The sequence below is a fragment of the Melitaea cinxia genome, chromosome 9 (assembly GCF_905220565.1).
Source record: "Melitaea cinxia chromosome 9, ilMelCinx1.1, whole genome shotgun sequence".
Taxonomy (NCBI): domain Eukaryota; kingdom Metazoa; phylum Arthropoda; class Insecta; order Lepidoptera; family Nymphalidae; genus Melitaea; species Melitaea cinxia.
Window position 1 is genome coordinate 5,312,365 of NC_059402.1, and position 12,942 is coordinate 5,325,306.

Here is a 12,942-nt window from a genome sequence, read left to right on the forward strand (position 1 = left end):
AATAATTAATTTGTAAGTTTACTTGATCAAGTCATAATCAAAAAATCGTCAATTAAACTGAGGATTCGTTAATCGTCTTTTTTATATAAATTAATTTGATTTCTTGATTAAATACGTTTGATTACTTATTTGCGGAGCAATTGTAATACAATTTCAAGTTAATTTTATTTATTTCAAGTCATTATATTTAAGACTAAAATATACTATAAACTATTACTACTATTATAAGATACTAGCTTATCCTGTAAATGTTGTTTTGCCATCTATGTTAATTACCCCCTTAATACCCCCCATACCCCTTATAGCTTAGGGGTATGATAATTAGATGTTGGCCAATTTTCAGACCTACCACACACGAAATTTCATAAAAATCTGTCCAGCCCTTTCGGAGGAATATGTTAACTAACATTGTGACATGAGAATTTTATATATAAGATTTACTTATAAATTAATATGAATAGAGTGAAAGACCTTATTAAATTTAGTTTATTATACTGCTAAAAGTAAATAGGTACCCTCTCGATATTAATTTTTTTTATAAAATGTATTTTACTATAATTATATATTAGAGTTAATTTTGAAGATAATATAAATAGTGACGTTAATGAAATATTATATTCTATTTGCGAAAGAACGCTAAATTCAGCGTGTGTTTTACAGTAGTAGTAAATTTATTTTAACAGTAGTAGTAGAATTAGTTTGTAGTTAGAATTTATGTAAACATTAATCAGTCGTTATAAATTATTGCCTTCCGTGGTTATGTTACAAATGTCGCTATGTTTCCTATTTTGTTGCACTATATGCATTACAATGTAAATTTAGTAGGTTAATTGCAATATAAATTTACGCATATATTTATTTTACGTCTGTTATTTATTTTCAAAATGATCAATTTTGTTGTATGCACATTGTATTATAATGAATCTCTCCATGCCTAAACACGGTAAGAATTCCAGACGATCATATTATCTTTCTTTGTACATATTCTATGGTTTTTATCTGATATTCACGATCTAATTTTAATTTTATCTGAGGCGTATTCTAAAATAAGTATCGAGTGATCCTAAATTCACCAAGTTTTTTGTGAATAGATAATTTTACTCTTTTGTTTCGGCAGTATACCACCGAATAATAAAATACACTAATATGACAAAGTAATCCACAAAGACGAGGTGAATCTTTATCGTTGTTATTATATTCAAATTGGTGAATACAAGTACGAGCAATAAAGTACATACTTAGTAATATTTTCTAAACCCACATTGATATCTAAGCACTGGACAAGGCTGGCAGTGTTTCTTTCCAGACTACGTAAATGTTATGATTAATAAGTTATATTTTGTAGTTTGAACATCACAACCCGAGCATAACGCGTAAGTCAAAGGCAATTTGAGTGATTTGTTAATTTCAGTAAATTAAAATAAACCTTTCAAATCCATGTACTCAGCTAAAGAGTAGTTGTACCCGAGAGCAACGCCCGACATTGAAGCGGTTATCAGCGAACAACAGACCGCCGAGCTGATACAGCAAGACATCGTGAACGTCCACAATCTGAAATATGATTAAGACAATTTGTAACGGTCAATTCAATTATTGCGACCCCTAACTTCAATCTCGTTAAGGCTAAAACGATGAAATTTCAAAATATTTTTATCTATACAAATTTTGATGTAAAGAGAAATAGTTTGTTTACTTGTTTACTGTTGAATTGCAGGTTCTAAGTATGTAATTTAAGTATACTTTTTATAATAATGAACCATTATTCAAAATATATTCTGTAAAGGGTATAAATGAGCAACGTATAAAATATTAATATATATAACGCCCGTAACTTATTTTTGCTTATTTTGTACTAACCACGTCTGAAAGGAAATGCCGCCAGACAAAACTTTGTACTAAGCATTTGATAATTTTGACTTTATTTCAAATAATAGGCTTAAATAAATAAAGCTACAGTATAGAAAAACTGAAATAACAATAATTTCTGCTTCCATTTAATTATAAATAATATAAGGGTTTTTGATTATAAATTTAAACGGAAAAACCGCATCTATTAATCTCTTACAATTAAATAACTACCATCTTCTATCAATGTCACTTTATACAATAAATCGGTAAAATAGTGTATTACTCATTGAATCGTGTTCCTTTATTTAGTGAAAAATTGTGTTATTCGTGCTAATGTAAAGTTGGAAATGATTTGTATGTTTTTCACTAATTTTGCTATATTACATTATTATGAAGATTTTTTTTCTAATCTAATTCCATTTTTTTATACAATAGAAAAAAATATATATTAAATATGTAAATCAAAAAGTCTTATACCCCTTTTTACGAAAATTTCGCAGACGGAGGAGTATGAAATTTCGCACACTTACAGTTTATATAGAGAGAAGGATTGCAGAATGCATTATTCTTTTAAATTATGCATAAAATCAATACATTAAATAAATAAATAAAAACATTACACACACTGCCATGTATTTGACATCCACACGCATATATATATATATACTCTTTTGTTTATTGTTATAGAAGTAGGTATAATCATTGCCAACAGAACCTTAATAATATCAAACTTATAATTTAAATTAATTATGGTCGAATTTCGACCAATGGGCGACCAATCTATACAAATAAATAAAATTGGAATGTTTGTTTGTAATATTAAAATAACCGCTTTTTGCTACACGGTACATATACCAAAATACCTTTTTTTACAATTTTTGTCTGTTTGTCTATTTGTTCCGGCTAATCTCTTAAACGGCTGGACCGATTTTGACGGGACTTTTACTGGCAGATAGCTGATGTGGTAAAGAGTAACTTAGACTACTTTTTTTCATAACTATTTTATTTATTTTTTAACTCTGCGAACTGAATAATAACTTTTTTGTTAAATTCCACGCGGACGATGTCGCGGGTACAGCTAGTAGTATATATAAATAATTTCCATGATAAATCTATGACCAGATTTTTTTTTGAAGTAATATATATATTTCAGTAAAACATTTATTGTTTAATTATTATTTAATTTCCTCAAAATATTTACCCTTATTGTTATTAAAATTAATAAATATAGATTCAATCAAAGCTCGTGAGATGTTTAATTATTAAAAATAAATATATGTTACTTGAATTATATATGTTATGTAAGTTAAAACCAAAAAAATACAATATAAATATCTTAATTATTTTTTTGCATTAAAATAGAGTTAAAAAATGTACAAAGTTAAGACAGTTTAAGGTCAGAAAATATCATTACTATTGAAAAGTAAAAAATAATCGAAAACTTAATTAAACTTTACTAAACGAAGTTTAGTAAAGTTTAATTAAGGTTACGGTCACCAACCCGCCTGCCCAGCGTGGTGACTATGGGCAAAACACATGAGTTCACGTTATTTTTGGCGTAAACTTGTGGAGGCCTATGTCCAGCAGTGGACTGTATAGGCTGTAATGATGAAACGAAGTTTAATTAAAGAAAGTTAGAAAAAGTCTCTATGTATTTGTTATTTTAAATCAAGTTACAGTCAAGAGTTTAAAATCAAGTCAAACAATCCAGTGGACACGATGATATCGATTTAGTAAGAACTCAAGGTACGATTTACACGTGCTAGCCACGGAAATTAAATTGCTGCCTCAGAGGAAAGCAGGCGTAAATAAAAACGTACAAGTGTCAGATCCGACTCGCGACTTGGAGTTCACTTCTTACGAGAGATTATTTTGATATTTAAAAATTAAAATGTCCTGTTAAATGAATCAAAATAAAATTAAATAAATAATAAAAATTTAAAAAACATAAATTGACGTCTTCTATTCGTACCGGCACAGTAAATTCTGGTATATTATTATATCTACATCTTACATATACAGCTAAAAGTGTTATAAAGCGTCAATCTCATCGTCACTTCTCACCATTGTTTCACATTATTTCACTCCCTATAACTTTTTTCATACCACTGGCTTTATATAGAGTAAACACCCATATCAGTAAAATTGAATAGTGCATCTCTCAGTCCTTATGGGATACTAGTTGTCTCTCGTAGTATGCTATTGTACGAGAATTCGACAATCCTTTTTACCTTATCCTTTGTTTCATTTTTTAAACCCATCAGCCTATCGCAGTCCGCTGCTGGACATAGGCCTCCCCAAGTTTGCGAAAAACATAATTATGGTCACTTAATATACTAGCGTCAATATCTGTGCTGGTACGTATACTAATTACTATTTTTAATTCATAGGTATATACATAAATACTGTACATTACAATGAGTTTTATCCGCTAGTAATGAAGCAGCTTACCTCTGTATGAGATCCACCATCCACCCACAACAAGTAAATATGCAACACATGATGAATTAACTTCGACTGCATTCATCACAACTGAACTGAAAATTAACATGAATATTTATTAAACTATATAAAAAAATTATACAGTTAAAATAATGCACAGTTCTTGTGTACAACAAGGATAGGAGGATTCGGTTCAAATGGGCGGCGTTTGGCAAGCTTCGTCGAGTATTCACTTTGAAGATTCCGCAATGCTGGAAGACAAAAGTCTTCGAGCAATGCGTCCTGCCTGTGTTGACATACGGAGTCGAGACGTGGACACTGACGAAAGGACTGGTCCACAAGCTTAAAGTCGCTCATCGTGCAATGAAACGGGCTATGCTTGGGGTTTCTTTCAAAGATAGGATTAGAAATGAGACTTTCCATGAGAGAACGAAAATAACCGACATAGCCCACAGAATTAGCAAGTTGAAGTGGCAGTGGGCTGGTCACCCATATCACAGGACCGACGGCTGTTGGAGCAAATGTGTCCTGAAGTGGAGACCGCGTCTTGGCAAACGCAGTGTGGGACGTCTTCCGGCCCGCTGGACCGATGATCTACGTAAGATTGCCGCTGTGGGTTGGATGGGGATTGCGGAAAACCGGGATGCCTGGTGCGAATTTGGGGAGGCCTGTGTTCATTAGTTGACTGCAATAGGCTGAGCCGACTGACTGACTGACTTTTGTGTACAATATTTTAAGTACATAATAGGAATCTTTCAATATTTTCATAATACTGTCATGACGTTTATCACTTTGAGTTTTAAAAATATGTTATGAATTAATTGAACAATTTCTTATTAAATAGTCGAAAACCCTTTTCAAGTACAAAATTTTACACAACCTTAAAAGGTTTCATTCTATAAACATTAAATAGAAATTAAGATATTTTTTTCATATAATGTAAAAAAATGCCTTAGTTGAATGCAAGACAATATACATCCCTAGCATAAAGATTATAAAACTTTTTTCGTAACTTACATTTTGCATGGCTCATGCAAGTATCTCTTACTTAAACTCTATAGTTCATTCATTACGAATCCCTTTACACATTATTAGAATTTCATAATTGTTGTAGTGCATTACATTATCCTAGACCTTGATTGAAATTGTCACATTTAACTTTCAACAGTACGTCAAGTCTTTTACGTTGATGTTGCCAAAAAGTATACAATGTTGTTATTCTATTCTATCACTGAGGTCTGTAAATTCTTTTCATTTTTAGCGGGAAGGTTGTGTATGTTTTTATGACTTACCATAATTACTATTTTTTAAACCATACTTTTAAACCAGACTTTAAGTTGAGTCATTTATATTGTTATATAGATAGTTACTACAGATATTACTTTTGCATGGTTTTCTAATTTATGTCATAACTATGTATTGGTCTTTAAGAAAACATCACTTATTGAATACATACATATATTTAGTAGATATACTAATACAAAGGAATCGTCGAGGTATCGACTTTATAAGTTAAATATGTTATATAAATATATAACATATGACTTAATCGTGGAAAATTTATAGCAACAATGGAATAAACAACTTTTCCTTCAAACGTGAACATTGTGATAAGGATTTATTGAGCAAATGTCTTCCACATAAGCTTAAAGGTACGTATTTACCTAAAAAAGATGTGTTACGTAAACACATATTTTTGTTTACTTTCTGAAATGACGAACAAAAATATAAAACGTTTTCTTATGTCATAAATCCTAAGTGATGATGTTATATTACTTAATTACTTACTCAAAGTCATCTTCACGAATCGTCATAATTCAAGAGCAAAGGAACCCAATCAAGTTAGAAAAACTTTAAAATAAAGTAATAAAATATCATTATATAACGAACCAATTAGACTGTTACAAAAAATATATATAAAGCCATTTATTTCTCTCATCTGGGTTAACGGAAGTTGACGGGAAAATTCCATTGCTCGCGGAAACAACGAACGCTCTTATATCCGGGACAAGTGCAAGCTCTCATGCAATTTATCCATAAATAATATTTTTTTATTAGTGAAAATGCGACCATGACTCCCATTGTATCATCATTGTTTTTAATAACGTTGAAAATTATAAAGAATAACTTTGATACATAATAATTTTTCGTTATTTTTCATGTTTCCATTTTAAATAAGTACTTATAGGTAACTCAAGTCTTAATTCAATATTAATAATATTAGAGTGAATACCAATAACATTACTAATATTATTCATATTTTCTTTAATATTGTATTGGTTTATTTCAATAAAATGTGTACCGAGAGAATGACCGCTGAAATGTGTGGGAATCACTAAGTTTACAAACACTTTCGTTTCAAAAAAATCATTCTCAGCGGTCAAGGTCATCAAATATCATACGGTAAAACGAAGTAAGATACTGTAAGGTATACTGTTTTAGATAAAACACATATATTCGAGAAACCAAAACATTATTTATGTTCAGCCGTAATTCAATAACAATTGAGTGCTGTTATAAATAACAGCACTCCATATAAATGCATTTTCGATAGCACGAAATTTATGCTAATGACGTTTAAAGTGTAGAGTTGATGAGATAATCTCGTAATATTCACGTAAAGGTATATAATAGTGACAACAATATATTGTGTGATTTGTATGTGTATATTAAATGTATATAAATAAATATCTACTATATATGAGTGTGTAAGTCATGAAACTCTCAGTTGAATACAAGTCAGCTGCAAGCACTTACTTGACTTCTATTCCCTAAGCTATTATAAAACAACTGGAAACTGGGGTAGGGCACAGCAGGAAATATCCTGTTAAAAATCTGGAGCAGCCCGACTAGGGAAGTACCTCGACCTTATACATAATTACATAGTTGATGCTCTCAAGCAGTGTTGTGTTTCTGTAGTGTGTAATGTTACCAGACTGGGCTAGGGGTTAGAGTCGCCAACGCGCTTTTGGTTACTATAAGGTGAGCCACTTGTTTGCTGAACTAGTTGTATAGGAAAAAAATCAGAATGCAAACAATTATATACTACATAGAATATTCTTGTATAATTTGTAGCTGTCTTTTGTAGTACATTTTCTTGCATTTTTTAAAAATGATTATATTTTATTGTTTCATGAATAGTGTTTAGGCATAGAAATTGTGTAATTTTTTTATAGATCGTAAATAAAAAAAGGGGAGTTCTAAGAAAAGTATATAACGATTACAATCGGACTAATTTTATTTTGTGTCTTATATTTATTAAATTTTAAGATTTGTTTATTATACTTAATAACTTTACTAATTATAAAATTAATAACGCATCTTGAAAGCAAAATGGTCGCAAAATTACGTACAAATAGTTTTCACAGACTTCATTCAAGAGCTCGCTGAATATTTGATAAATTTTTGCCCTCTCTACATAACCTCATTTTAAGTTATATTTATGTTACCTACATAGCTTTACTAATTAAAACATGGTCAAAACCTTGGGACAGAAGAAAAAGTATTGTTGTATACTTATGTTCAATATTTTTCACATTTTTAAAACGAAAATAAATGATTTCCTCGCCCACTAATATGTGACTAGTGGGGCTCCGCGGTTTCACCCTCGTTCGTTTAAGGAAAAACGTACTAAAATATTATAACTATGACCTTAATCGGTAAATGGACGCTGATGACGCGTTCAAACAAACAAAAAAACAAACTCTTTAGCTTTGTCATTACGTAGTATAAAACAAAGTTGCTTCCCGCTGTCTGTATGCTTAGATCTTTAAAATTACGCAACGGATTTTGATGCGGTTTTCTTTACTAAATAGAGTTATTCCAGAAGAAGGTTTATATGTATAATACATGCATAATATAGTAGAGGAACACTGATTGACACGGGTCGCTAGTATTATTATAAATACGACATCTTTTATAAACAGTTATTGTTGTTATCGTATTATTATATCACGAACTTTAGCTATTAAAAGTTGATGTCGCTCTGCACCCTAACCCGGTCTTCTTACATTCTCTCCATTGAACGCTAGGTAACTTTGGCAACAGCGGTCCGATCAATGACGTTCCCTGTTTTATTCTATCATCTGTATAATGTCGAACTTTATTAGGATTCGTTTCTTGACATGATGTTATTTTTAAGTTATTTTCTGGGCAGGTCCATCGTCTGGTATTTTCTGCCCTGAGCGTGCAAAAAGCCTTATTTCTTTTTGTGTATTTGGTAAAATTGTTGAGGATTTCATATGTGGGTAAATACGCGTAAAAACATATTTTGTAATTTCCATTAATATAAAATATGATAATACACTAGTATTCCTTTTTTAATTAAACATGGCTAAAGTTAGTTTCCTTACAACGTCAATTATTATCGTTTCATAAAAAGTGAAGCCTTGGATAAAGAAATTCCGTCGAATAACTTAATTACGTATATAAAGTTTTAATTGAAAACAATCAAGAATAAACTTTAAAGATCATTTCTTGTTACGAAATAAAAATGCATCATTTTATTACAGAACTAGCTGTGTACTGTACTGTACTTAAATGGACTATGCAACACAAAAAAAAAATCAATTTGAACCAGTTTTTCCTGAGATTAAAGCGTTTAAACAAAAAACAAACTTTTCAGCTTTCTAATATTAATATAAATAAACGCCTTATTTTCTTAACGGCCTTCAAAAAAAAAAAAAAAAAAACAAGGCGGTTCTTAATTCGAATCTATTTTCTTTATTTATGTTACCTTAGAACTTTTTATTAGGTGGGCCGATGATTGATCGCTGATTTTTTTATCGAAAAGTTGCGCGTGTCATGTGGTCCCATTTAAATTTAATTGAGATCTGACGAGTACTTTTTGATTTATCACTAATAATGCGTATTTACTTGACTATTTTTTTGTCGATCTACGTTGTATTATACCGTATAACTTTCCACTGGTTATACTGATTTTGATAATTGTCGATTGTCATATAGTCCCATTGAATTTGATCGAGATCTGATGAGTACTTTTTGATTAATCTTTGATAACGCGTATTTACTTGAATATTTTACGCTTCTAATTCCATAATCGTTGTAAAGCGTGATCGATTATGTCTTTAACGCAGTTTTTATCGTGAAATTTCCCTTTATGTCCAAATCGTACCAGTATTATCAAGTTTTACAGCCTATGACCCTTACCCAAACATCTCCATATATTAAATTTTATCGTGAGCTGTACAGCAGGTTTTCAAAAGTTTGACAGGAAATACAAAAAAAGCAATACATAAAAGCTACATTCGCATTTATAATAATACGAGCAACCCGCCCGGCTGCGGTTGCACGGGTGCAGTGCTGATACTAAATATAAAATAAAAATATATATGTGCAAGAAATGTGTTTATTTACGATATCACATTAGAAACCTCTAAAACTATCAGTGTTCCTCTACTAGATTATTCCTGTATTATAATATAAAACTTTCTCTGGAATTACTCTATTTACTAAAGAAAACCGCATCAAAATCCTTTGTGTGGTTTTAAAGATCTAAGCATAAAGACAGAAGGAAGCGACTTTGTTTTATACTATGTAGTGATTAGCTGCGCCTTGCGGTTTGGCGTAATTTCTGATCTCGTGGACATGTCGCGTTAAAAGAAGCCTATGTGTTATTCTGACACTCATAGTACCATAAATATGGAAACTGTTTTCTCATTATGTTTTTCTTTTGTTTACAGCCAGCATCAGCGTCATCAGTGTTATTGGTACACTTAGGAGCAGTGGGTGCTCTGGCGAGTGGCGTAGCTTTATGTGGTAGCGAGGGTACTTGTGCGTGTGGGGCACTGCTCCACGCGTTACACCCTCTCCAGCTGTGGACTGTGTGTGGGCTTCACGCGGATCGTGCTGCTGCTATTGCTGCACCACTGCATTATGCGGCTATTGTTTCTGCTAAAAAGGTGTATGACAAAAGTTGTTGCGTTTCTTTAAACAGGGTTTTGTAAAACTTACTATTTTATTCTGTTCTTATTATATAAAAATTATAATGACCAGAATCGTAATCGTTAGTATATAATTGCGCTATCGTGATGCTATCATCGTATTCGCCACTTTTTCTTTACAATACATCAGGTTCATCAGGTTTTGATACAGTTTCTACTGTCCATTATATTTAATTTTGTGATTAGTTTTGTACAATAGATTTTAAGTAAGTTACGGCATTGATAATATGTTAAATTAACTCCGACGACTTTGTAAAATATATTTTATTCCAAATTTTTTCTTAGACAAAATACTATCAATTTAATCAAATACTTTTGTTAGTGAAAGAGAGCAGCTTTTATATTCTCAGAGTAAATAATTGCTTCGTAACTAATTAGATTAAAATATGATACCAGGGTAAAAGCTTTATCATCTGTAAATTATTAAACAAATAATAATAAGTAGACGAATGGCAGTAGATTGTATAATACATATCATATTTCGAGTAATAAATTATATTCCGTAAGTCTCAAATTAAATTGAAATCACTGACTTCAATTTGATCTTTAATAAAATAACATTATCATTTTATGAAACATTTTATCTTTACTAAACATTTTTCTGTTCGCTGGTTTGTAATTGATGAATTTTTGAAAGTATTTAACCAATTATAATGACAACTCTTCACGAGAAAATTGCTTTATCTGATAAAAAATATAAGTAAAATATCACCCTACGACTGTTTTAGCAAAATATCTCATTTCAGGTAATCTTCTGCGTCGCCAGCGGCTGGATTGCACTAGCTGCCCTTTTGGCGCCACTGGCAGCAAAGCAACCTCCTCTGGTCTACAGCATTGGTCTCGGAAGCTGTGCTCCTGACTGTGGTGCTGGACCTGCTGCTTTAGGGTTTTGTCTCCTTTACGCATTGTTAACTCTGTTATTACCTACTACGCTCGTTCTTCTTTGCAGCCTAAAAATTTTACGTATAGCTCGATATCACAGACATCGAATAGCTGCAGCAATATATGAAGTTACGTTATCAGCACAAGTTACTGTAACTCATCAACGTAACCCATTTTCTCCTCCACCACCTCCCCGAAGACGAGCTTTATCTGCTGTTTTACAACCATTAGGATCATTGGCAGTCTTGTACTTTCCATACTATTGTGTATTAATATGGCCAGCTGTCTCTGTACCCCCACAACCTTTAGCTGCTCTAGCGGCGGCACTTTTGGCCGCGGCTCCTCCTGTCAATGGCATTTTATATGGAATTCGTAGTAGAGCTTTTAGAGATTCTTTACGCAACTATCGAAGGAAAAGGATGACGAAAAGTGAAGTTACTCAAGAAATTCAAGCGAGAACACCTAGTGCTTGTGGATCTCGACGACCCTCTTTATCTGCTGGTTCCGGCTGTATAAGGCCACCGACAACCAGACGACTGTCTGACGCAGCAGCTATGGGTTTGCGTGGAGCAGAAAGACCGGCACAACGTGCATCTTCTTGTAATATGCTACAAGCTTCTCAAGAAGATGAAACCCCTAAATCTCGCACATCTGCCATTCCTTTAATAAGAGCACCACCACACGTTGTTCTTGGGCGAGCACTCGGTTTAGAAGAAGGTGTTAATAGGGAACGTAGACGACGACAATCTCCTCGAATTACAGTAACCAGGGCCATGTCTGACGAAAGCGAGTCACCTTCTCGTCGACCACTCTGCAGACAACATTCACGATCGAGTGGCGCCCTTCTAGGTACTATGACCTGTTCTCCAGCTCTATCAAATCATATAAATATCGATAAAGCTGCCGAGGAACAGCTACTACTATCATGGCCTCAACGGTCGCATATAATTAAGAATGATATTCTATAAAACGGGTCTTTTTCTATAATATTATTGAAATTGCTATATAAATTGTAATGTGTAGAAGACAATAAATGTGCGTGCAGTTCAGTCGAGTTTTGTTGTTATTTAATTGAATTATTTCTAATCGCTTTCTATTAACACTCGATCTTCCTGACCAAACTGTGACCAAGTGTTGTTTCCTATCTCTATTTACTACTCTATCGTAGACGTAATGATTTATCCTACAGGGTTCCTCCATATCGTTAGCTTTACAAACCGAAGTATTACTTTAGTGCGTACTTCTAAAAACTTTTCTGAAATATTTCTTAGATTTAGAAAGAAAATTATATAAGATGGTTGGATATATTTTTTGTTATTTATTTTCTTATAGATTTCTATGGGCATTGTTATAACAGAAGCTTAAAAGTATATCACAGTAATATTTAGACGAAATGAGATTTGCACAAAACTAGTCATTACTATATAACGTTATGTTACAAGTATGTTAGGAAAAACACAAGATGCAACGCTTTTATACAATGCCGCCGTCCAAAGTTTGGATTCTACGCCTATAGTGTAGTGCGTAATGCTTAAGTAGAACAATGGAAAGTGATAATAGCATTATATACTCCTCACTTTGAGGAGTGATAGTGATCTCAATGTTGAACACGACACTCGCATTAAAACGAGTTATCTATAAATATATTTATATTTCGGAAGCACGAGGAAGCATTTTAAGAAGAATACTTTAAAATCAATTAGTATGTACACTTTTAGAAGAAATATTTAAATTATAATATAATATAAGAAGAATCATCAGAGTGTTATCAGTTATATGTAAATACATTCCAGAAGTATAGAAGTAT

At 32.1% G+C, this 12,942-nt stretch overlaps 1 protein-coding gene across 1 annotated transcript in view; it reads left to right on the forward strand.

Annotated features, from left to right (window-relative positions):
- Positions 1–12,189, forward strand: part of LOC123656368 — a 31,166-nt gene extending 18,977 nt beyond the window's left edge. Inside the window, exons 2-3 of the mRNA XM_045592059.1 lie at positions 9,993–10,211; positions 11,000–12,189. Coding sequence (XP_045448015.1) covers positions 9,993–10,211; positions 11,000–12,103 — 1,323 coding nt within the window. The 3' untranslated portion in view covers positions 12,104–12,189. The remainder of the gene's footprint in view (positions 1–9,992; positions 10,212–10,999) is intronic.
- Positions 12,190–12,942: the final 753 nt, after the last annotated feature.